The 25,333-nt window shown below is 49.5% G+C and overlaps 1 protein-coding gene across 1 annotated transcript in view; it reads left to right on the top strand.

Annotated features, from left to right (window-relative positions):
- Nucleotides 1-20,210, top strand: part of ERAP1 (endoplasmic reticulum aminopeptidase 1) — an 82,127-nt gene extending 61,917 nt beyond the window's left edge. The window contains exon 19 of the mRNA XM_075325069.1: nucleotides 17,258-20,210. Within this exon, the coding sequence (XP_075181184.1) occupies nucleotides 17,258-17,404 (147 nt within the window). The 3' untranslated portion in view covers nucleotides 17,405-20,210. The remainder of the gene's footprint in view (nucleotides 1-17,257) is intronic.
- Nucleotides 20,211-25,333: the final 5,123 nt, after the last annotated feature.

Here is a 25,333-nt window from a genome sequence, read left to right on the forward strand (position 1 = left end):
TCGGTTAAATTGATCAGGACATAAAAGGGTAAAAACCAGGAAGCTGGACTGTCTTTGAGGAAGGAAGCCATCAGCTTCCGAAACGTACGTCGGATTAGTTCAGCACAGTACAATCACTTATGTTCATAAAGTTGGAATCTGCGGAGAAATCAGTGGATCCATCACACACCCAGAACCATTGAACCACTTAGTGAACCACCTGCTGCTCAGCTGATGGAACTAAGAGTATACCAGTAGCCATACAGTGCACGGCTCTACCTGCTGTAGTGTTGGTGTGTGGAGGAGGATATCGGCGGATGCAGGGATCCTGGATAAGTTGTGATTCCCTGTATGCCGATCTCTTAGAGTTCCTCCAGGCACGCAACTACATCAGCCACCTGGCCAAAACCATGGCTTCTGGAAATATCTAATATTAACATTAACTGTACAGTGGTAGTTTGCGTCAAGGCAGTGGAGGGTGATTTGCTCACAGTGATGTGTACTAGTAGTGGGATGGTCGCACTTTTGGTAACCTGTGTATCAGGGCTAATTTTCACTCACTAAAGAACCAAACTGGATTTTATTGGATACTGACAGCGATATATTCCTGAAACCCTGCAGCTCCAGTAGAGGACTAATATACAGGTGATTGATTTAAGAGCATTATAACCGTATAATACAGTGAATGATATGTAAATCTGATTTTTAATATACAGTTAGGTCCAGAAATATTTGGACAGTGACACAATTTTCGCGAGTTGGGCTCTGCATGCCACCACATTGGATTTGAAATGAAACCTCTACAACAGAATTCAAGTGCAGATTGTAACGTTTAATTTGAAGGTTTGAACAAAAATATCTGATAGAAATTGTAGGAATTGTACACATTTCTTTACAAACACTCCACATTTTAGGAGGTCAAAAGTAATTGGACAAATAAACCAAACCCAAACAAAATATTTCTTCATCGTTCCTTATTGGAGACCCAGACCATGGGTGTATAGCTACTGCCTCCGGAGGACACACAAAGTACTACACTAAAAGTGTAGCTCCTCCCTCCGAGCATATACACTCCCCGGATGACAAATCCAACCAGTTCAATGCTTTGTGTTCAGGAGGTCACACACACACATGCATCCTCGGATTTTTGATTTCAAAGATTTGGAAGAAAAGCGGGTCCAATCTGGACTCCTGGCATGTCCCTTCTCACCCCACTGTGTCGGCGGTGCTGTTAAGGTTGATTTCAGGGCTGGAGCCCTTTTTCATGCCGCGCTCCTTCACCATCCCTCGGGCTCTGGCTTGAAGTGGGAGCCATCACGGTTCTCACTGCTTTGCAGGAGACCGGTCTCCATCCGCAGCCCTGTTCAGGATCCTGACGGACGGAGCGATCACCCCCCAGGGACCTGGCACCTGCGTCTCACAAGCTAAGTACTGAGACGTTATTACCACAGACGGTGGTCTTTCCAGGGGTCCCTTGTACCTTATTTATTGGGGAGAGTGTGTTTTATAACTGTGTTAACATTTCCGGCCGGTTCTCCAGTTTTCTCTGGAGAACCGCGATGATGGTGCCTGCACGCTGGCCGCATGTTTAAATCTAGGCCCCGGCTTCGCCTGAGGCCTAGTTTCGATTCTCTTCCCCTGCATGTCAGTCAGGGCAGTGGGACAGTGTGGCTCCGCCCAGCGGCTGGTCAGCACAGGGAAGGGACACTCCTTACTGAGGAAAGATTCCCTCCCCCGTATGCCTCATTTGCCCTCCGTCCTGCTCTCACAGTAGGCCCCGCCCCCTCTCCTCGTGGAGACGCAGGCTGCGGACGCCATTTTCTCAGCGTTCTCAATGTCTGCATAACACATTGTGACAAATGGGGGCCTGGGCTGGGGCATCTGGAGGGCACAGAGATGTCTCTATGTAAACGGTCTGGCAAGTCACAACCTCCGGTTGTGCAGCTGCTTATATACTCTGTTTATATACTCTGCTGAGGGTCATCCTGGACAGAGCCCCCACTTCTACAGCATGTCTCATATCAGAGCAGTGCTGCAAGGCTGTTCTTATTATGCACTGCTGTAGGCTCGTACTGCCTGTACCGAGCACATAACCACATTGTGATGCCTGCTCTAACATAGTGGTGCCTCAGCCTGGAGGCTCATCCCCAGTGGTCCCTCCGGCTGCTCCAAGTTGGCTCATTACCCCCGGCTTGGGTAGAATCCCTCTCTCCAGGGGACAGCTGTCCCGGACACTGCTGAGCATGCATCAGCCCCCTCCTCAGGGCGCTTCTGCTGCTACGGCTCGCTCAGCAAAGCTCACAGAGGATTCTTCATCTGGTCTCAGACCCCGTCCTCCTAAAATGGAGACGCAGGGTCCCCTTTCCCTCCTCGCCCCGCGGCTCTGGTTCACGAGCTGACTCGCAGGACAAGGAGGATGCCTTTACTGGGGGCTCGGACGCTTCTCCATGTACCCCATTGATCTGTCCGGAAGTGACGCAGATGCTAATGATTTGATTGCGTCCATTATATTTGTACTGGACCTCAATCCGCCTGTATCAGGGGAGCACCCCTCTCTGGCAGAAAAGCATCAGTATACCTTGCCTAAGAGAACAAGGAGTGTGTTCCTTATCCACTCCAGCTTCAGGTCACTGTGACCAAGCCCAGAGCCTGTCCTGACAGACGCTTTCCAAAGCGTGGTTCTGATGACTGTTTCCCCCTTCCACCAGTGGTGGTCAAGGAGTGGGCTCATTCACCAAGGGTGGACCCTCCGGTGTCTAGACTTCAGCCCGGACAGTTGTATCAGTGGCTGACGGCACCTCTCTAAGGATCCCACTGTCCGCCAGGTTGTCCTTCTGGCCAAATCTATATATGAGGCGGCAGGGGCCTCGTTCTCCCCATCTTTTGCAGCAGTGCGGGCTCTCAAAGCCATCTCTGCTTCTCGGGAGGAGATGCATTCCCTCACCAGGGACTTTATGCCCGAAATGGTTGCCTTAACTTCCAGGCTTCAGTCTTTTCATCCTATGCCATGTCTGCCATGCTGGAGCCTGTCACCGCACTGCGGTGGCCTCGGCTACTTCCCTCGCTATCCGCAGGTTCCTGTGGCTTCGAGAGTGGAAGGCAGATGCTTCTTAAGAAGTTCCTTGCTGGACTCCCTTTTGCCGGGACCAGTCTATTTGGTGAACAACTGGATGAAATTATTCAGGAAGTCTTTGGCAGGAAGAGTACTTCCATGCCACAACCCATGTCCAGGGCAGGAACCAGTCGAGGTTTCGTTCCTTTCGTTCCTCTAACTGGTCGTCCTCTAAGCCCTCGGCCTCGTCCACTCACTCAGCCAAGGTCCGTAAACCAACTGGCGCATGAAGCCGCGTCCTAAGTCGGCAGGAGCTGCTGCCACCAACGCAGCCTCCTTTTGATTATCTGGCCGCGCCAGTAACGTCCTTGGTCGGTGGCAGGCTCTCCCTCTTGGGCGACGTGTGGTTTCAACACGTCTTCGATCAGTGGGTGTGGGTTACCATCTCCCACGGCTACAGAATAGAATTCTATCCAGCCCGCCAAACAGATTTTTTCTGTCAACTCCCCCCTGCTCCAAGGCCGCCGCCTTCTCACAGGCCGTGGCATTCTTGCAGGCCAATGGAGTAATTGTACCAGTTCCCGACTGGGAACGGTTCTGAGATTTCTACTCAAATCTCTTCCTAGTTCCCGAAAAGGACGGTGCCTTCCGACCTGGATCTCAAGCTTCTCAACAAGCATGTTCAGGTGCGGCACTTTTGCATGGAATCTCTGCGATCAGTCAATGACCCAAGGAGATTTCTTAGCATCCATCGACATCAGAGATGTCTATCTGCATGTGCCAATCGCAGTTTCACACCAGCGTTGGCTACGTTTTGTAATCGGAGAGGAACATTTCCAATTCGTGGCTCTCCCCTTGGGGTTAGCCACGGCCCCTCGTGTATTCACCAAGGTCATGGCAGCAGTGGTTGCGGTTCTGCTCCTCCAGGGGTTGGTAGTGATTCCTTACCTGGACGACCTTCTAGTCAGGGCTTCATCCAGTGCAGACTGTCAGCGGAGTGTCTCGCTCACTCTCAGCGGAGTGTCTCGCTCACTCTCAGCGGAGTGTCTCGCTCACTCTCGCCACGCTTGCAAGTCCACTCTGACCCCGACCCAGGAACTTACGTACCTAGGGATGCAATTCGAGACTCTGCTGGCACTTGTGAAGCTGCCCTTAGTCAATCAGCAGTCCCTTCATCTGGCGGTTCGCTCTCTGCTGAGGCTCCGCCGTCATTCCATCAGGCACCTCATGCAGGTGCTGGGTCAGATGGTGGCGTCAATGGAGGCGGTTCCCTTTGCCAGTTCCATCTGCGTCCCCTGCAGCTGGACATTCTCCGCTGTTGGGACAAGGAACCTCTTCCTTGCACAGGCTGGTGGCTCTGTCGCCACAGACCAGGAGCTCTCTTTAAGTGGTGGCTTCGGCCCCTCTCTCTGTCCCAGGGACGCTCCTTTCTGGCCCCGTCCTGGGTGATTCTCACCACGGATGCCAGTCTATCCGGCTGGGGAGCAGTGTTTCTCCACCACCGAGCACAGGGCACTTGGACTCCGTCCGAATCAGCCCTCTCGATCAATGTGCTGGAAATCAGGGCTGTACTCCTAGCTCTCGCAGTTTTTCACCACCTGTCGGCGGGCAAGCACATTCGAGTCCAGTCAGACAACGCGACAGCAGTTGACTACATCAATCAGCAATGTTGGAAGTTCAACATATCCTTCAGTGGACGGAGGACTCCAAGTCCACCATATCCGCAGTCCACATCCCAGGCGTAGAAAACTGGGTGGCAGATTATCTCAGCCGTCAAACCGTGGACAGCGGCGAGTGGGCCCTGCATCCGGCAGTGTTCTGGTCAATTTAGCAGGCGGGGCACTCCGGAAGTGGATCTAATGGCAACCCGGCACAACAACGAGGTCCCGGTTTACGTGGCTCGCTCCCACGATCCTCAGGCCTTGGCAGCGGACGCGCTGGTTCCAGATTGGTCCCAGTTCCGTCTGGCCTCCGTGTTTCCCCCTCTAGCTCTCTTGCCCAGAGTCCTGCGCAAGATCAGAATGGAGGGCCGTCGGGTCGTGCTCATCGCCCCAGACTGGCCCAGGCGAGCTTGGTTCCCAGACCTGCTCCGTCTGTCCGTAGAGGTGCTGTGGCATCTCCCGGACCGGCCAGACCTTCTCTCACAAGGTCCGTTTTCCGCCAGAATTCTGCGGCTCTCAGATTGACGGCGTGGCTCTTGAGCCCTGAATCCTTACGGCTTCAGGCATTCCTTCCGAGGTCATCTTCACTATGACTCAGGCTCGGAAGTCTTCCTCGGCCAGGATTTACCATAGGACTTGGAGAATTTTCCTGTCCTGGTGTCGTTCTTCCGGCCATGCTCCTTGGCCGTTTTTTCCTTGCCGACCATCCTGTCCTTCTACAGTCCGGCCTGCAGCTAGGACTGTCCCTCAATTCCCTCAAGGGACAGGTTTCGGCTCTGTCAGCGTTGTTCCAGCGGCGTATCGCCCGGCTGGCCCAGATGCGCACCTTCATGCAGGGCGCATCTCACATCATTCCGCCTTACCGGCGGTCTCTGGATCCCTGAGACCTTAATCTGGTCCTCATGGCCTTACAGAAACCCCCCTTTGAGCCTCTTAGGGAGGTTTCGTTGTTTCGTCTTTCACAGAAAGTGGTCTTTCTGGTGGCCATAATTTCTCTCAGGAGAGTCTCTGATTTGACTGTGCTCTCTTCGGAGTCACCCTTTTTTGTTTTTTTTCACCAAGACAAGGTGGTTCTCCGTCCGACTCCGGGCCTTCTCCCTAAGGTGGTGTCTCCTTTCCACCTTAACCAGGACATTTCATTGTCCTCCCTTTGTTCGGCTCCTGTGCATCGCTTTGAGAAAGCGTTGCATGTTTTAGATTTGGTGCGGACGCTCCGGATCTGTGTAACCGCTGTTTTTTTTTTTTTTTTCAGGCGGTGCACCTCTCTTTTTGTGCTGACCACAGGTCAGCGCAAGGGTCTCTCGGCTTCTAAACCGACCCTAGCTCGTTGGATTTGGTCGGCCATATCCGATGCCTACCAATGTTCTCAGGTGCCTCCCCCGCCGGGGATTAAGGCGCACTCGACCAGAGCTGTCGGTACCTCTTGGGCTACGGCTCAGCAGGTCTGTCAGGCTGCCACTTGGTCTAGTCTGCACACCTTTTCGAAGCACTACCAAGTGCATGCTCATGCTTCGGCAGATGCGAGCTTGGGCAGACGCATCCTTCGGACGGCTGTCACCCATTTGTGAAGTTAGGTTTCGCCTACTTCTCAGTTTCTGTTTATTTCCCACCCATGGACTGCTTTGAGACGCCCCATGGTCTGGGTCTCCCATAAGGAACGATGAAGAAAAAGAGAATTTTGTTTACTTACCGTAAATTCTTTTTCTTATAGTTCCGACATGGGAGACCCAGCACCCTCCCTGTTGCCTGTTGGCAACTTTCTTGTTCCGTGTGTTTTCACCGGCTGTTGTTGTAGACAGAGGTTCCGGTTATTCCGGGTTTTACTCTATCTCTACTTATGGGTGGATGTCCTCCTTCAGCTTTGGCACTAAACTGGTTGGATTTGTCATCCGGGGAGTGTATATGCTCGGAGGGAGGAGCTACACTTTTAGTGTAGTACTTTGTGTGTCCTCCGGAGGCAGTAGCTATACACCCATGGTCTGGGTCTCCCATGTCGGAACTATAAGAAAATGAATTTACGGTAAGTAAACAAAATTCTCTTTTTTTATTTTCAATATTTTGTTGCGAATCCTTTGGAGGCAATCACTGCCTTAAGTCTGGAACCCATGGACATCACCAAACGCTGGGTTTCCTCCTTCTTAATGCTTTGCCAGGCCTTTACAGCCGCAGCCTTCAGGTCTTGCTTGTTTGTGGGTCTTTCCGTCTTAAGTCTGGAATTGAGCAAGTGAAATGCATGCTCAATTGGGTTAAGATCTGGTAATTGACTTGGCCATTGCAGAATGTTCCACTTTTTTGCACTCATGAACTCCTGGGTAGCTTTGGCTGTATGCTTGGGGTCATTGTCCATCTGTACTATGAAGCGCCGTCCGATCAACTTTGCGGCATTTGGCTGAATCTGGGCTGAAAGTATATCCCGGTACACTTCAGAATTCATCCGGCTACTCTTGTCTGCTGTTATGTCATCAATAAACACAAGTGACCCAGTGCCATTGAAAGCCATGCATGCCCATGCCATCACGTTGCCTCCACCATGTTTTACAGAGGATGTGGTGTGCCTTGGATCATGTGCCGTTCCCTTTCTTCTCCAAACTTTTTTCTTCCCATCATTCTGGTACAGGTTGATCTTTGTCTCATCTGTCCATAGAATACTTTTCCAGAACTGAGCTGGCTTCATGAGGTGTTTTTCAGCAAATTTAACTCTGGCCTGTCTATTTTTGGAATTGATGAATGGTTTGCATCTAGATGTGAACCCTTTGTATTTACTTTCTCTTTACTGTTGACTTAGAGACAGATACACCTACTTCACTGAGAGTGTTCTGGACTTCAGTTGATGTTGTGAACGGGTTCTTCTTCACCAAAGAAAGTATGCGGCGATCATCCACCACTGTTGTCATCCGTGGATGCCCAGGCCTTTTTGAGTTCCCAAGCTCACCAGTCAATTCCTTTTTTCTCAGAATGTACCCGACTGTTGATTTTGCTACTCCAAGCATGTCGGCTATCTCTCTGATGGATTTTTTCTTTTTTTTCAGCCTCAGGATGTTCTGCTTCACGTCAATTGAGAGTTCCTTAGACCGCATGTTGTCTGGTCACAGCAACAGCTTCCAAATGCAAAACGACACACCTGTAATCAACCCCAGACCTTTTAACTACTTCATTGATTACAGGTTAATGAGGGAGATGCCTTCAGAGTTAATTGCAGCCCTTAGAGTCCCTTGTCCAATTACTTTTGGTCCCTTTAAAAAGAGGAGGCTATGCATTACAGAGCTATGATTCCTAAACCCTTTCTCCGATTTGGATGTGAAAACTCTCATATTGCAGCTGGGAGTGTGCACTTTCAGCCCATATTATATATATAATTGTATTTCTGAACATGTTTTTGTAAACAGCTAAAATAACAAAACTTGTGTCACTGTCCAAATATTTCTGGACCTAACTGTATGTAGTTGTTGGTTTAAACATGAAGTGTTATCTGTAATTTTAATATCTAGTTTGGCCGCTGGATCAATATTATAAATGTTTCATTGATTTTTCATGATATTGGCAAAATAAAGGGTAATTTTGCGAGGATCTTGCTGCGAGAATTAAGACGGAGAATATAGCGCTAGTCTAACTTTTCTTGTGGTGCTACTACCCACAAAGGAAATAAATGTATATGACAAAACATATTTAATTGCAAAAATTTTCTGGGAGAAATACTTCATTTTCTCAAACAGTTTCAGGGGTGCCAACACTTTCACCCATGACTGTAAGTGATCAGATGATTGCATGTTCAAGTACCCTTAATGGAAACTAACAGATACAGTAAATAAAAAGTAAAAAAATAGGTGCTTTTGTTAATTTTTTCCTACCACACCTCCAACAAGGCGCAAATATAGTAGGATATAAAATGTGGTGAACAGCATGCATCTTGTTTAACATGCGTCATGAACGTTTTTTTAACGCAAAAACGGATCCAGTGCAAATGCGTTTTCATTTCAATGCATTTGCAATGGACTCGCGTCAACATGCGTTCACCTGCGTTTGTGTGCGTTATAGTAAGGATCCAGCGAGTTGCAGTTTTTTAACTTTTTTCAAAAACGTTACTTGTAGCGTTTCTGATCTGCGTCCAAATACTGCAAATTTCTGGATCCTGACTAAACAGCATGCAAACGCATGTGAACGCTGGCATGCTGATAGACAGGATCCTGCTTGCTCTACTGAGCATGCCCAGAAACTAGCCTCGCGTGATCAGTTTCTCCCTCTCTCCCCCGCCTGAGAGCGGAGGACGCTCGTAACCACGGGCTTAGTTACCCGATGTTTGTCTTGGTTACGTGTGCAGGGAGCAGGCAGCCCTGCTCCTAGCAGCAGCAGACACTCGTAACCAATGTATATATCAGGTATCCAAGCAAGTTACCCGATGTTTACCTTGGTTACGTGTGCAGAGAGCCGGCTCCTTGCAGCTGCAGACGCTCGTAACCAATGTAAATATCTGGTATCCAAGCAAGTTACCCGATGTTTACCTTGGTTACGAGCCTCCGCAGCTGTCAGATGCCGGCTCCCAGTCTTTCACGTTCAGTTCCCCTCACTCCCGATCACATGACTCCAATGCCGCCCATAAACTTAAAGTGACAGGATCCTGCAAAATAACACATGCGTTTGCATGCGTTTTTCTTTGCAAAAACAGGATCCGCTTTTGCAGCAAAAAAATGTTCATGACGCATGCTAAAAAAACGTAGTGTGATAGCAGCCTAAAAAAAGATCTAATTTCTATATTGGTACTTAAGCTAATTTACTTTCATACGTGGCCTTTCAGCATATCCTTTATTGTCCTTGATCCTTTTCCATTTTTGGTGAATAATGACAGATGTGAATGTGGATTTTAGGATACACAGGGTACAGAAAGTATTCAGACCCCTTTAAATGTTTCACTTTGTTTCATGCAGCTATTTGGTAAATTCAAAAAAGTTCATTTTTTCCCCAATGTACACTCTGCACCCCATCTTGACAGAAAAAAAACCAGAAATGTAGACATTTTTGCAAATTTATTAAACAAGAAAAACTGAAGTATTACATGGTCATAAGTATTCAGACCCTTTGCTTAGACACTCATATTTAAGTCACATGCTGTCAATTTCCTTGTGATCCTCCTTGAGATTGTTCTACTCCTTCATTGGAGTCCAGCCGTGTTTAATTAAACTGATAGAATTTGATTTGGAAAGGCGCACACCTGTCTATATAAGATCTCACAGTGCATGTCAGACCAAATGAGAATCATGAGGTCAAAGGAACTGCCCAAGGAGCTCCGAGACAGAATTGTGGGAAGGCAAATCTGGACAAGGTTACAAAAGAATTTCTGCAGTACTCAAGATTCCTAAGAACACAGTGGCCTCTATAATCCTTAATGGAAGAAGTTTGGGACCACAGAACTCCTCCTAGACCTGGCCGTCCAGCCAAACTGAGCAATCGTGGGAGAAGAGCCTTGGTGCGAGATGTAAATAAGAACCCCAAGATCACTGTGGCTGAGCTCCAGAGATGCAGTAGGGAGATGGGAGAAAGTTCCACAAAGTCAACACTCACTGCAGCCCTCCACCAGTTGGGCCTTTATCTTAGACTGGCCCGACAGAAACCTCTCCTCAGTGCAAGACGTATGAAAGCCCGCCTAGGGTTTGCAAAAAAAACACATGAAGGACTCTCAGACTATGAGAAATAAGATTGTCTGGTCTGATGAGACGGAGATAGAATTATCACCAAAAAGTTCGAAGTGGTATGTGTGGAGAAAACCAGGCACTGCTCATCACCGGCCCAATACAATCCCAACAGTGAAACATGGTGGCAACATTATGTTATGGGGGTGTTTTTTGCTGCAGGGGCAAGACGACTGGTTGCAATTGAAGGAAAGATGAATGCAGCCAAGTACAGAGATATCCTGGAAGAAAACCTCTTCCAGAGTGCGCTAGACCTCAGACTTGGCCGAAGGTTCACCTTTTAACAAGACAATGACCGTAAGCACACAGCTAAAATAACAAAGGAGTGGCTTCATAACAACTGACAGTTATTGACTGGCCCAGCCAGAGCCCTGACCTAAACCCAATTGAGCATGTCTGGAGAGACCTGAAAATGGCTGTCCACCAACATTCACTATCCAACTGACGGAACTGGAGAGGATCTGCAAGGAAGAATGGCAAAAGATCCCCAAATCCAGATGTGAAAAACTTGTTGCATCATTCCCAAGAAGACTCATGGCTGTACTAGCTCAAAAAGGTGCTTCTATTCAATACTGAGCAAAGGGTCTGAATACTTATGACCATGTAATATTTCAGTTTTCTTCGGCGCTCCATTGGGAGACCCAGACGATTGGGTGTATAGCACTGCCTCCGGAGGCCACACAAAGCAATTACACTAAAAAGTGTAAGGCCCCTCCCCTTCTGGCTATACACCCCCAGTGGGATCACTGGCTCACCAGTTTTCTGCTTTGTGCGAAGGAGGTCAGACATCCACGCATAGCTCCACTGTTTAGTCAGCAGTAGCTGCTGACTCTATCGGATGGAAGAAAAGAGGGCCCATATAGGGCCCCCAGCATGCTCCCTTCTCACCCCACTTGCGGTTTGTAAGGTTGAGGTACCCATTGCGGGTACGGAGGCTGGAGCCCACATGCTGCTTTCCTTCCCCATCCCCCTGAGGGGCTCTGTGGAAGTGGGATCTTACCGGCCCCCAAACCCTGAGGCCGGGCTCCATCCACAGACCCAGAGACCCTGCTGGAGGAGCTGAGTACAGTCAGGGACAAGGCCCTGCAACGTTCAGGTACTCTGTGTCCCCGCACAGACAGGCCACGCACACTCCAGGCTTGCTGGGTGTGCTAGTGCGCCGGGGGCACTAGCGCTGCGCGCTCGGGTTAGAGTCACTGCAGCTTAGCTGAGTGATTTTATGTCTTGGGAACTACCGCGCCGGCCGCTCCGGGAGCGGCGGCGCCGCTGGGACTTGTAGTGCGCCGGGGACTCGCGCTGCCCGCGCGTTTACGGCGGCAGCGCTCATAAATCTAGTCCCCGGCTTTTGCGGCCTAGTTACGGTTCGTTCCCGCCCCCACCCTGTCAATCAGGGAAAGGGAGAGACGCTGTGCAATAGGCAGCGCCGAGGGCTGGAGCCTTATTTACATGCTCCAGCCCTCTCACTGGGCACAGTGGGGACGCAAGTTTCCCGCTCTTGGTCTCAACACGCCCAGGGCCCGCCCCTCTCCACAGGACGCCGGCAGCCATTCCTGCATGCAGTCTGGCTGGAGAACGGACACAGGCTCTGGGGGACTCAGACAAGGGACTCTGGCGACCACACACCCGCGTTTATGCGGGCGGTAAGCTGCACATAAGTGCTGGCCCCACTAGTGCCACAGTGTTATTTGGTGCATTTTTTCCCTGTACCATATATATTTATATTGCACTGTACAGTCGCCTCTTGGCTTATACCCTCATTGCTCTGAGGAGACAACAACATGTCATCCGCAAAACGCAAGGGTGCCAAGGCACAGGCGGTATGCACTGCTTGTGCCGCATGTGGGGCTAATCTACCGGCAGGTTCCAATGACCCCCATTGTATGCAATGTTCGGTCCCTGTGCCACTTCGTCAGCCAGAGTCTATGGTAGTAGTGGCCCAGGCAGAGACGCCTGTGAACCCTGCCCTGGTGACGGGGACAGAATTTGCAGTTTTTGCTGATAAGATGTCTGTGACTATGACAAAAATCCTGGAAACCTTGCAGTCCAGGCCAGTTTCTCAGACCATGGACACTGCTGTGTCTATGCTCCCCGGTCCCCCTCAGTTGGAACTAATCCGTACTTCAAGGGGGTCCCAGGCATCACAGGCTGAAGACTCTGACTCGGATGACAGTCCCAGGCAGCCTAAGCGGGCTCGCTGGGAAAGACCCTCGCCGTCATCACACTGGTCAGGGTCTCAGCGAGACGAGGCTCTGTATGAGGAGACAGAGGTGGGTGATCAGGAATCTACTCCTGACACCGCTCTCAATCTAGATACCCCTGATGGTGACGCTATGGTAAATGACCTTATAGCGGCCATCAATAGACTGTTGGATATTTCTCCCCCAGCCCCTTCAGCAGAGGAGGCAGCTGCACAGCAGGAGAAGTTCCAGTTCCGGTATCCTAAGCGTAAATTGAGTACTTTTCTGGACCACTCTGACTTCAGAGAATCAGTCCAGAAACATCATGCTTATCCAGATAAGCGTTTCTCCAAACGTCTTAAGGATACACGTTATCCCTTTCCCCCTGACGTGGTCAAACGCTGGACCCAGTGTCCAAAGGTGGACCCCCCAATCTCCAGGCTTGCGGCTAGATCCATAGTTGCAGTGGAAGATGGGGCTTCACTTAAAGATGCCAATGACAGACAGATGGACCTTTGGTTAAAGTCTGTCTATGAAGCTATCGGCGCGTCGTTTGCTCCAGCATTCGCGGCCGTGTGGGCACTCCAAGCTATTTCAGCTGGCCTGGCACAAGTGGACTCTATCATACGTCCAGCAGTGCCGCGAGTAGCGTCCCTAACCTCGCAAATGTCTGCGTTTGCGACTTACGCTATCAACGCTGTCCTGGACTCTACGAGCCGTACCTCAATGGCGTCTGCCAACTCTGTGGTTTTGCGCAGAGCCTTGTGGTTAAAGGAATGGAAAGCAGATTCTGCTTCCAAGAAATGTTTAACCAGCTTGCCACTATCTGGAGACAGACTGTTTGGTGAGCAATTGGCTGAGATCATTAAACAGTCCAAGGGTAAGGACTCCTCCTTACCCCAGCCCAGATCGAGCAAACCTCAACAGAGGAAGTGGCAGTCGAGGTTTCGGTCCTTTCGAGGCTCCAGCAAGACCCAATTCTCCTCGTCCAAAGGGACTCAGAAGGAGCAAAGGAGCTCAGATTCCTGGCGGGCTCATTCACGCCCCAAGAAAACAACCGGAGGAACCGCTTCCAAGGCGGCTGCCTCATGACTTTCGGCCTCATCCCTCCGCATCCTCGGTCGGTGGCAGGCTCTCCCGCTTTTGCGACATTTGGCTGCCACAGGTCAAAGACCGGTGGGTAGCAGACATTTTGTCTCACGGGTACAGGATAGAATTCAGTTCTCATCCTCCGCCTCGGTTCTTCAGAACCTCCCCACATCCCGACCGAGCAAATGCCCTTCTGCAGGCGGTGTGCTCACTAAGAGCAGAAGGAGTGGTGATCCCTGTTCCTCTGCAGGAACAAGGGCAAGGTTTTTACTCCAATCTCTTCGTGGTTCCAAAAAAGGACGGCTCGTTCCGTCCTGTTCTGGACCTAAAGCTGCTCAACAAGCATGTGAACGCCAGGCGGTTCCGGATGGAATCCCTCCGCTCTGTCATTGCCTCAATGTCTCAAGGAGATTTCCTTGCATCAATAGACATCAAAGATGCTTATCTCCACGTGCCGATTGCTACAGAGCACCAACGTTTTCTACGTTTCGTGATAGGAGACGACCATCTCCAGTTCGTAGCTCTGCCATTTGGTCTGGCGACAGCCCCACGGGTTTTCACCAAGGTCATGGCGGCAGTGGTAGCAGTCTTGCATTCTCAGGGACACTCGGTGATCCCTTACTTGGACGATCTACTTGTCAAAGCACCCTCTCAAGAGGCATGCCAACACAGCCTGAATGTTGCGCTGGAGACTCTCCAGACTTTCGGGTGGATCATCAACTTTTCAAAGTCAAACCTGGCACCGACTCAATCACTAACGTATCTTGGCATGGAGTTTCATACTCTCTCAGCGATAGTGAAGCTTCCGCTGGACAAGCAGCGGTCTCTACAGACAGGGGTGCAGTCTCTCCTTCAGGGTCAGTCGCACCCCTTAAGGCGCCTCATGCACTTCCTAGGGAAGATGGTGGCAGCAATGGAGGCAGTCCCGTTCGCGCAGTTTCATCTGCGTCCACTTCAATGGGACATTCTCCGCCAATGGGACGGGAAGACAACTTCCCTAGACAGGAAAGTCTCCCTTTCTCAGACGGCCAAGGATTCTCTGCTATGGTGGCTTCTTCCCACCTCATTATCGCAGGGAAGATCATTCCTGCCCCCATCCTGGGCAGTGGTCACGACAGACGCGAGTCTGTCAGGGTGGGGAGCAGTTTTTCTCCACCACAGGGCTCAAGGGACGTGGACTCAGCAGGAATCCACCCTTCAGATCAATGTTCTGGAGATCAGGGCAGTGTATCTTGCCCTATTAGCCTTCCAGCAGTGGCTGGAAGGAAAACAGATCCGAATTCAGTCGGACAACTCCACAGCGGTGGCATACATCAACCACCAAGGAGGGACACGCAGTCGGCAAGCCTTCCAGGAAGTCAGGCGGATTCTGATGTGGGTAGAGGAAAGAGCATCCACCATATCAGCAGTTCACATCCCGGGCGTAGAAAACTGGGAAGCAGACTTCCTCAGTCGCCAGGGCATGGACGCAGGGGAATGGTCCCTTCACCCGGACGTGTTTCAGGAAATCTGCCGCCGCTGGGGGGTGCCGGACGTCGACCTAATGGCGTCTCGGCACAACAACAAGGTCCCGACCTTCATAGCGCGGTCTCGCGATCAAAGAGCTCTGGCGGCAGACGCCTTAGTGCAAGATTGGTCGCAGTTCCGGCTCCCTTATGTGTTTCCACCTCTGGCACTCTTGCCCAGAGTGTTACGCAAGATCAGATCCGATTGCGGCCGCGTCATACTCGTCGCCCCAGACTGGCCGAGGAGGTCGTGGTACCCGGATCTGTGGCATCTCACGGTCGGCCAACCGTGGGCACTACCAGACCGTCCAGACTTACTGTCCCAAGGGCCGTTTTTCCATCGGAATTCTGCGGCCCTGAACCTGACTGTGTGGCCATTGAGTCCTGGATCCTAGCGTCTTCAGGATTATCCCAAGGGGTCGTTGCCACCATGAGACAGGCTAGGAAGTCCACTTCTGCTAAGATCTACCACAGAACGTGGAAGATTTTCTTATCCTGGTGCTCTGCACAAGGAGTATCTCCCTGGCCATTCGCGTTACCTGTCTTTCTTTCCTTCCTGCAATCTGGGTTGGAAAAGGGCTTGTCGCTCGGCTCCCTTAAAGGGCAAGTCTCGGCACTATCCGTGTTTTTTCAGAAGCGTCTAGCACGACTTTCTCAGGTGCGCACGTTCCTGCAGGGGGTTTGTCATATCGTACCTCCGTACAGGCGGCCGTTAGATCCGTGGGATCTAAACAAAGTCCTTGTTACTCTCCAGAAGCCGCCCTTCGAGCCTCTGAGGGATGTGTCACTTTCTCGACTCTCACAGAAAGTGGCCTTTCTGGTAGCGGTCACGTCTCTTCGGAGAGTGTCTGAACTAGCAGCGCTGTCATCCAAAGCTCCTTTCCTGGTGTTCCACCAGGACAAGGTAGTGCTGCGCCCCATTCAGGAGTTTCTCCCTAAGGTGGTATCCTCTTTTCATCTTAATCAGGATATCTCCTTGCCTTCCTTTTATCCGCATGCAGTTCATCGGTATGAAAAGGATTTCAATTTGTTGGATCTGGTGAGAGCACTCAGAATCTACATTTCCCGCACGGCGCCCCTGCGCCGCTCGGATGCACTCTTTGTCCTTGTCGCTAGTAAGCGCAAAGGGTCGCAGGCTTCCAAAGCCACCCTGGCTCGATGGATCAAAGAACCAATTCTTGAAGCCTACCGTTCTGCTGGGCTTCCGGTTCCATCAGGGCTGAAGGCCCATTCTACCAGAGCCGTGGGTGCGTCCTGGGCATTACGACACCAGGCTACGGCTCAACAGGTGTGCCAGGCAGCTACCTGGTCGAGTCTGCACACTTTCACCAAACATTATCAGGTGCATACCTATGCTTCGGCGGACGCCAGCCTAGGTAGAAGAGTCCTGCAGGCGGCAGTTGCCTCCCCGTAGGGGAGGGCTGTCTTTGCAGCTCTAACATGAGGTATTTCTTTACCCACCCAGGGACAGCTTTTGGACGTCCCAATCGTCTGGGTCTCCCAATGGAGCGCCGAAGAAGAAGGGAATTTTGTTACTTACCGTAAATTCCTTTTCTTCTAGCTCCTATTGGGAGACCCAGCACCCGCCCTGTTGTCCTTCGGGATTTTTGGTTGTTTTTCGGGTACACATGTTGTTCATGTTGAATGGTTTTCAGTTCTCCGACGTTACTTCGGAGTGAATTTGTTTAAACCAGTTATTGGCTTTCCTCCTTCTTGCTTTTGCACTAAAACTGGTGAGCCAGTGATCCCACTGGGGGTGTATAGCCAGAAGGGGAGGGGCCTTACACTTTTTAGTGTAATTGCTTTGTGTGGCCTCCGGAGGCAGTGCTATACACCCAATCGTCTGGGTCTCCCAATAGGAGCTAGAAGAAAAGGAATTTACGGTAAGTAACAAAATTCCCTTCTTTCTTGTTTAATAAATTTGCAAAAATATTAACATTTCTGGGGTTTTTTCTGTCAAGATGGGGTGAAATGAACTTGTTTGAATTTACCAAATTGTTGCAAAGAAACAAGTGAAAAATGTATAGGGGTCTGAATACTTTCCGTACGCACTGTATATACAGCCAATGTGAAAGATAATGTTCTGATTTATTTTCTAATTTCTTTTTAGGCAACATATTTTTTTGAATCCTTGAAAGAAACTGGGTCCCAGTTACGTTGTGTCCAACAAGCAAAAGAAACCATGGAGGAAAATATTAGATGGATGGACAAAAACTTTGACATTGTTAAAAACTGGCTGGAGAATAATAGTTTATAGATTGATATTGTGAGCGCTTATGAAAGGAGTTCTATTCCATCAATTCTTGCCATGTCACCTCATTGACACCTCATTGAGTTCACTGATGAACAGGTTTTTTAGGGTTGTGTTGACTGCACTGATTGGGCCATTTCACTAAGAAATCTTTAGCTCATTATATCCAAACTTCATCACCTCCCTATGGGAGGGCAAAGTAATTTGTACAGATTCTGTCACCTACTGTATGTACAGTTTTCTGGGAACCTGTGGTCTTGGACAAACAGCTGCTTAAGTGTGCACATGATTTGTTTACCTTAAAGTTAATATACACCCTTTAAATGTCATAATAAATAAAAATAAATTAGTCTAAAATTCTGCACTGACTATACATACATTTTCTGATGCAGCGCTCCAAGAGCACCACACAGACATAATGATAAAGAAAATGCTGCTGCCACTAGAGGGAGCATGAGTATTAATAGCATGCGGTTATAAGGCTATGTGCCCACGTTGCGTTGTGTCCCTGCAGAAATTTCAACAGCACATGTGCACTTCAAATCGCTGCAGAAACACTGTGTAATGAATGCAGTGAAAAAGCAGATTTCGTGCGCTCTGGATGCAGCCTCCACCATAGACAGAGCGGGACCTGCATCCAAAGCGCACGGAATAAGTGACATGTTGCTTTTTAGAATGCAGCGATTTGGCAGCATGCAAATCGCTGCGTTCTAAAACGCAACGTGCGCATGGATTATGGGGACGCAGGACGCATGCAGTCACACTGAAGTGCAATACGCAGCGTAACTGCATGCAAATACGCAACGTGGGCACAGAGCCTTATTGGCATTATCTAATCTTTGAAAGAAAGAAACACAGCAGAAGATGCCATCAAGCATGGAAAGTCAGGCAGTACTTCCGATCTTTGTTTACTAGATCTGCCACCTGATCAGTGCAGCAAATTGGTGGCCTTAAAGGGAATCTGTCATTGGGTTTTTGCTCCCCATCTGAGATTAGCATAATGTAGAGACAGAGACCCTGATTCCAGCGATGTGTCACTTACTGAGCGGTTTGCTGTAATTTTGATAAAATCAATATTTTATCTGCTGCAGATCTAGCAGTTAGACAGAGCTCATGAATATGGTGGGAGTACGACAATTAGTTCTCTAATGATAATCTACTGCTGAGTAAACAGTGATTATCAAAACTACACTAAGCAGCCCAGTAAGTGACATCGCTGGAATCAGGATCTCTGCCCCTACGTTATGCTGCTCTCAGATTAGGAGCCAAAATCTGGCGACAGAGTCCCTTTAACAGTCGCAATATTATCCGTGGCATTATGGTCAAGCAGTAGTTTAGCATAAAGATTCAGAGGCCACAGGTACATAAAGATCGGGAGGTCCACCTAAGGATCTACACTGAATCCTTGGGAGAAAGAGGGGAGTTTAATTGATTTTGGCATTTTATTTTTTTTTTTTCCAAAGGTGTACACTGGACTACCCTTACACGCAAAAAAACATTTTGCACAGTCTCATGCAAATGCTATAAAGAAAATTGGCACTGTGAATTGAATCGCACAGTAATAAACATTACTTTCCCATATCATCCACCACACTGGTGGTCCGCTCTGGTACCATTGGTTGTCATATAAATGACAGAGGGGATGTCATCATTTCTTCCACCAGCGAGGATCACTGCAGCTTAGGAGATTAGAAAACAGAGCAATGCTTATTTACTTCTGTACCCAGTCTATTAAAAATCCTAGAAACCCCCTTAGCTTTCAATGGAGAACAGTATGCAGACCGCCAGATTGTCATGTTTCAGATCTCTCTAGAACATGGATTTTGAGCTCTGTATCAGGAACCTGGAGATCCAGCTGCTATAAATATATATTCTAAACCAGATAAGGATTTTTGACCCAAAACGACAATATAATGGAAGGTAAATGTTAATTTTTCCTGCACATGGCAATACTGTAAGCACAGACCTGTTCATCTGCACACATGTCTAATGCCAGGTCTCCATGATATGCTGGACTTGGATTGTTGTCCTAAAGACAATGCCAAAGCTTTGCTCAGGGAAGATTTACTATAACATGTGCCCTTTTCTAAAACGGTTTCCATTTTTTTCAGTGTTTAAAAAAAAAAAAAAAATAACTAAATAAATGTGGTGTGGAAATAAAGTACGGTAATATATGGTGCACTTGGGCCCATGGCTATTGGCACTATTTAACTTTGTCTTTAAACATTGTGATACAGTGTAACAATTGGATTAGTCTTATTTAGAAATGGTGGTTTTCTCAACTGTTGTATCTGAGGTTTATATACAGTACACTAGGATATATATTGAGTAAGATTCCAACTAGGGCAGAATTAGCCCGTTTTTCTGTTTAGTATTGGTGACACTTGAGCATTACAGAAGGCGCAAATATGTGGAAAACGTGATCGGCAGTGTAGGATATATTTGGCGATTGTTGGGTGCAGTAGTTGGAAAGTCGTTTATGCCAAATTACACATCTGCATCAATAGAAGTCAAGACAAGACACAGAAACCAGCAGAGATCAATGTTGGTTTGTTGTTCTTTCGAACTTGGCCAGAGAAACAAATCTTCCACATTGGTGGCAATGGGATGGCGGGTTTCAGTAGACAAGTATACCTTTTTTCTTCACTTGGCCCAATTTTGAAAATGCCCAAATATTCTTGTTAATGTCAACATTTTGTCAATTATTACGGTTTACCAGTAATTATGATTTTTTTAATATTTGCCATAGAGAAGACAAAATTGTTTGTTTACCATGACTATATGTTCCACTGCTAACAGAATAAAATTTCTTTTAGCCCTATGCCTGTTTTATTACATATAGGATACACAGAGTACATGAACCCTATAGCACACCATGTTTATACAGTATATATCTCTACCATCCATAGTTTGGAAGAAAAGGAGCATGGTACAGTCACTTATTGTGAGAATTTAATTCATGCAGAAAAATAGCCCCCAACACAAGATGCAGGCCAACTAAAGTGATTTAGGCTTTGGAGTCATTACTAATAATTGTCATTGATCGAAGAGCTGACTTGTCTGAGTGCATGGTCTTATTCCATCCATTTATTACATGGATGGTAGTTTATATGATTGGCAAGTATTACCACATTTTTGACCAAATGTTGGTGGGCTGCATGTTCTTGCAGTACTATCCTCTCTTTGCCAGGGGTCCCAGGAGCCACAGTTATTTGTTTTACAATACACTAAAAAGGTGTGTCCTAAAAATGTAATCATTGAATTCAGGTTTTTCATTCAGTCTCATTGAAACAAGTGTTCCTAAATATTCCACCATCAAAAGTGTGTGGTATTATTGAAAAATGGAAGTGTTTAGGAACCACAGCAACCAAGCCACAAAGTGGAAGACCACAAAGTTACAGAGCGAGGTCAACAAATCCTGCGGCACATAGTCAGCGAAGCGTTGCCAATTTTTATGCACCAACTGCAGTTTCTAATTTCTTGTGACATTAAGATTAGCACAAGATGGTCCGGGAGCTTCATAGTATGGCATAACATGGCTGAGTGGCTGCATGTAATGCGGGCGTCACACGGTACGATCTATCGTGCGATTGCACGAGCGATCGTACCCGCCCCCGTCGTTTGTGCGTCACGGGCAATTAGTTGTCCGTGGTGCTCAAAGTTGTTAAATCACCATCACACACACTTACCTGCTGAGCGACCTCGCTGTGGGCGGCGAACATCCACTTCCTGAAGGGGGAGAGATGTTCGGCGTCACAGCGGTGTCACACAGCGGCCGGCCAATAGAAGCGGAGGGGCGAGGATGAGCGGGACATAAAACATCCCGCCCACCTCCTTCCCTCCGCATTGCCGGCGGGAGCTGCGGGACGCAGGTAAGCTGTGTTCATCGTTCCCGGGGTGCCCCGGGTACGATGAACAACCGGCGCCATTAAAAATAAACAATTTTTTAAAAATAAGCGACGAGTACACGACTCACGATTTGTGAGCGATTCCACGTCGCTCTGAGGCGTCACACAAAACGACGTCGCAAGTGATGCCGGATGTGTGTCACGAAAACCGTGACCCCGGCGATGCATCGCGCGATATGCGGGTGTCCCAAGAGACGAGCTAAGTCTTATAACACCAGGCACAAAATCAACAGTCATATGGTGTAAAGTAAGTCATTCATGGACTCTGGAACTGTGTTCTGTGGTGTGATGAACCCCGTTTCTCTAGCAGTCTGATGGAGTAGTCTGATGGACTAGTCTGGGATTGCCAAATGTCAGGGAACTGTTGCCTTCATTGTGCCCATGGTAAAGTTTGGTGGTGGAGGAAGAAGAACACAAAGCAAAGTCCATAAAGACAAGTTTGATGTTGAAGAACATGACCTCCTGATCAGAGCCCTGACCACATAGTCATTGAATACTGTGTGATGAGGTAGATTGGAAACCGCAACCCAGGCCATTTCATCCAACACCAATCTCAGACCTTAGGCTACATGCGCACGCTGCTTTTCTTTATCGTTCCTTATGGGAGACCCAAACCATGGGTGTATAGCTTCTGCCTCCGGAGGACACACAAAGTACTACACTAAAAGTGTAGCTCCTCCCTCTGAGCATATACACTCCCCGGATGACAAATCCAACCAGTTCAATGCTTTGTGTTCAGGAGGTCACACACACACATGCATCCATTTTTGATTTCAAAGATTTGGAAGAAAAGCGGGTCCAGTCTGGACTCCCGGCATGTCCCTTCTCACCCCACTGTGTCGGCGGTGCTGTTAAGGTTGATTTCAGGGCTGGAGCCTTCACATGCCGCGCTCCTTCGCCATCCCTTGGGGCTCTGGCTTGAAGTGGGAGTCATCACGGTTCTCACTGCTTTGCAGGAGACCGGTCTCCATCCGCAGCCCTGTTCAGGATCCTGCCGGACGGAGCGATGACCCCCCAGGGACCTGGCACCTGCGTCTCAAGCTAAGTACTGAGACGTTATTACCACAGAAAGTGGTCTTTCTAGGGGTCCCTTGTACTTTATTTGTGGGGGAGAATGTGTTATATGTATGTTTTAACATTTCCGGCCGGTTCTCCAGTTTTCACTGGAGAACCGCGCCGATGGTGCCTGCACGCTGGCCGCATGTTTAAATCTAGGCCCCGGCTTCGCCTGAGGCCTAGTTTCGATTCTATGTCAGTCAGTGCAGTGAGACAGGGTGGCTCCGCCCACCGGCTGCTCAGCACAGGGAAGGGACACTCCTCACTGAGGAAAGATTCCCTCCCCTGTATGCCTCATTTGCCCTCCGTCCTGCTCTCAGAGTAGGCCCCGCCCCCTCTCCTCGCTGCGGACGCCATTTTTTCAGCGTTCTAGGGCACAGAGATCAATGTCTGCAAACACATTGTGACAAATGGGGGCCTGGGACAGAGCCCCCCAGTTCTGGGGGATCTGGAGGGCACAGAGATGCCCCTATGTTAAACAGTCTGGCAAGCCACAACCTCCGGTTATGCAGCTGCTTATACACTCTGTTTATATACTCTGCTGGGGGTTTTTTTCCGAAAAGCCCCCACTTCTGGGGAATCTGGAGGGCACAGAGATGTTATGTTAAACGGTCTGGCAAGCCACAACCTCTGGTTGTGCTGCTGCTTATATACTCTGTTTATATACTCTGCTGGGGGTCTTTCTGGACAGAGCCCCCACTTCTGCAGCATGTCTCATATCAGTGCAGGGCTGCAAGGCTGTTTTTTATTATGCACCGCATGTTGACTCGTACTGTCTGTACCGAGCACATAACCACATTGTGATGCCTGCTCTGACATAGTGGTGCCTCAGCCTGGAGGCTTATCCCCAGTGGTCCCTCCGGCTGCTCCGGCTCCGGGGTAGAATCCCTCTCTCCAGGGGACAGCTGTCCCGGACACTGCTGAGCATGCATCAGCCCCCTTCTCAGGGCGCTTCTGCTGCTATGGCTCGCTCAGCAAAGCTCACAGAGGATTCTTCATCTGGGAGCCCGTCCTCCTAAAATGGAGACGCAGGGTCCCCTTTCCCTCCTCGCCCCGCGGCTCTGGTTCACGAGCTGACTCGCAGGACAAGGAGGATGCCTTACTGGGGGCTCGGACGCTCTCCATGTACCCCATTGATCTGTCCGAAAGTGACGCAGATGCTAATGATTTGATTGCGTCCATTATATTTGTACTGGACCTCAATCCGCCTGTATCAGGGGAGCACCCCTCTCTGGCAGAAAAGCATCAGTATACCTTGCCTAAGAGAACAAGGAGTGTGTTCCTTATCCACTCCAGCATTCAGGTCACTGTGACCAAGCCCAGAGCCTGTCCTGACAGACGCTTCCCAGAGCGTGGTTCTGATGACTGTTTCCCCCTTCCACCAGTGGTGGTCAAGGAGTGGGCTCATTCACCAAGGGTGGACCCTCCGGTGTCTAGACTTTCAGCCCGGACAGTTGTATCAGTGGCTGACGGCACCTCTCTGAGGATCCCACTGTCCGCCAGGTTGTCCTTCTGGCCAAATCTATATATGAGGCGGCAGGGGCCTCGTTCTCCCCATCTTTTGCAGCAGTGCGGGCTCTCAAAGCCATCTCTGCTTCTCGGGAGGAGATGCATTCCCTCACCAGGGCCTTTATGCCCGAATTGGTTGCCTTAACTTCCAGGCTTCAGTCTTTTCATCCTATAGCTGGAGACTGTCACCGCACTGCGGTGGCCTCGGCTACTTCCCTCGCTATCCGCAGGTTCCTGTGGCTTCGAGAGTGGAAGGTAGATGCTTCTTAAGAAGTTCCTTGCTGGACTCCCTTTTGCTGGGACCAGTCTATTCGGTGAACAACTGGATGAAATTATTAAGGAAGCTTTTGGCAGGAAGAGTACTTCCATGCCACAACCCAGGAAACCTTCCAGGGCAGGAACCAGTCGAGGTTTCGTCCTTTCGTTTCCTCTAACTGGTCGTCCTCTAAGCCCTCGGCCTCGTCCACTAACTCAGCCAAGGTCCGTAAACCAACTGGCGCATGAAGCCGCGTCCTAAGTCGGCAGGAGCTGCTGCCACCAAGGCAGCCTCCTCTTGATTATCTGGCCGCGCCAGTAACGTCCTTGGTCGGTGGCAGGCTCTCCCTCTTGGGCGACGTGTGGTTTCAACACGTCTTCGATCAGTGGGTGTGGGTTACCATCTCCCACGGCTACAGAATAGAATTCTATTCAGCCGCCAAACAGTTTTTTTCTGACAACTCCCCCCTGCTCCAAGGCCGCCGCCTTCTCACAGGCCGTGGCATTCTTGCAGGCCAATGGAGTAATTGTACCAGTTCCCGACTGGGAACGGTTCTGAGATTTCTACTCAAATCTCTTCCTAGTCCCCGAAAAGGACGGTGCTTTCCGACCTGGATCTCAAGCTTCTCAACAAGCATGTTCAGGTGCGGCAATTTTGCATGGAATCTCTGCGATCAGTCAATGACCCAAGGAGATTTCTTAGCATCCATCGACATCAGAGATGTCTCTCTGCATGTGCCATTCGCAGTTTCACACCAGCGTTGGCTACGTTTTGTAATCGGAGAGGAACATTTCCAATTCGTGGCTCTCCCCTTTGGGTTAGCCACGGCCCCTCGTGTATTCACCAGTTGCGGTTCTGCTCCTCCAGGGGTTGGTAGTGATTCCTTACCTGGACGCCCTTCTAGTCAGGGCTTCATCCAATGCAGACTGTCAGCGGAGTGTCTCGCTCACTCTCGCCACGCTTGCAAGTCCACTCTGACCCCGACCCAGGAACTTACGTACCTAGGGATGCAATTCGAGACTCTGCTGGCACTTGTGAAGCTGCCCTTAGTCAAACAGCAGTCTCTTCATCTGGCGGTTCGCTCTCTGCTGAGGCTCCACCGTCATTCCATCAGGCACCTCATGCAGGTGCTGGGTCAGATGGTGGCGTCAATAGAAGCGATTCCCCGTGCCAGTTCCATCTGCGTCCCCTGCAGCTGGACATTTT

This window comes from Anomaloglossus baeobatrachus, chromosome 1 (assembly GCF_048569485.1).
Source record: "Anomaloglossus baeobatrachus isolate aAnoBae1 chromosome 1, aAnoBae1.hap1, whole genome shotgun sequence".
In the NCBI taxonomy this organism is placed as follows: domain Eukaryota; kingdom Metazoa; phylum Chordata; class Amphibia; order Anura; family Aromobatidae; genus Anomaloglossus; species Anomaloglossus baeobatrachus.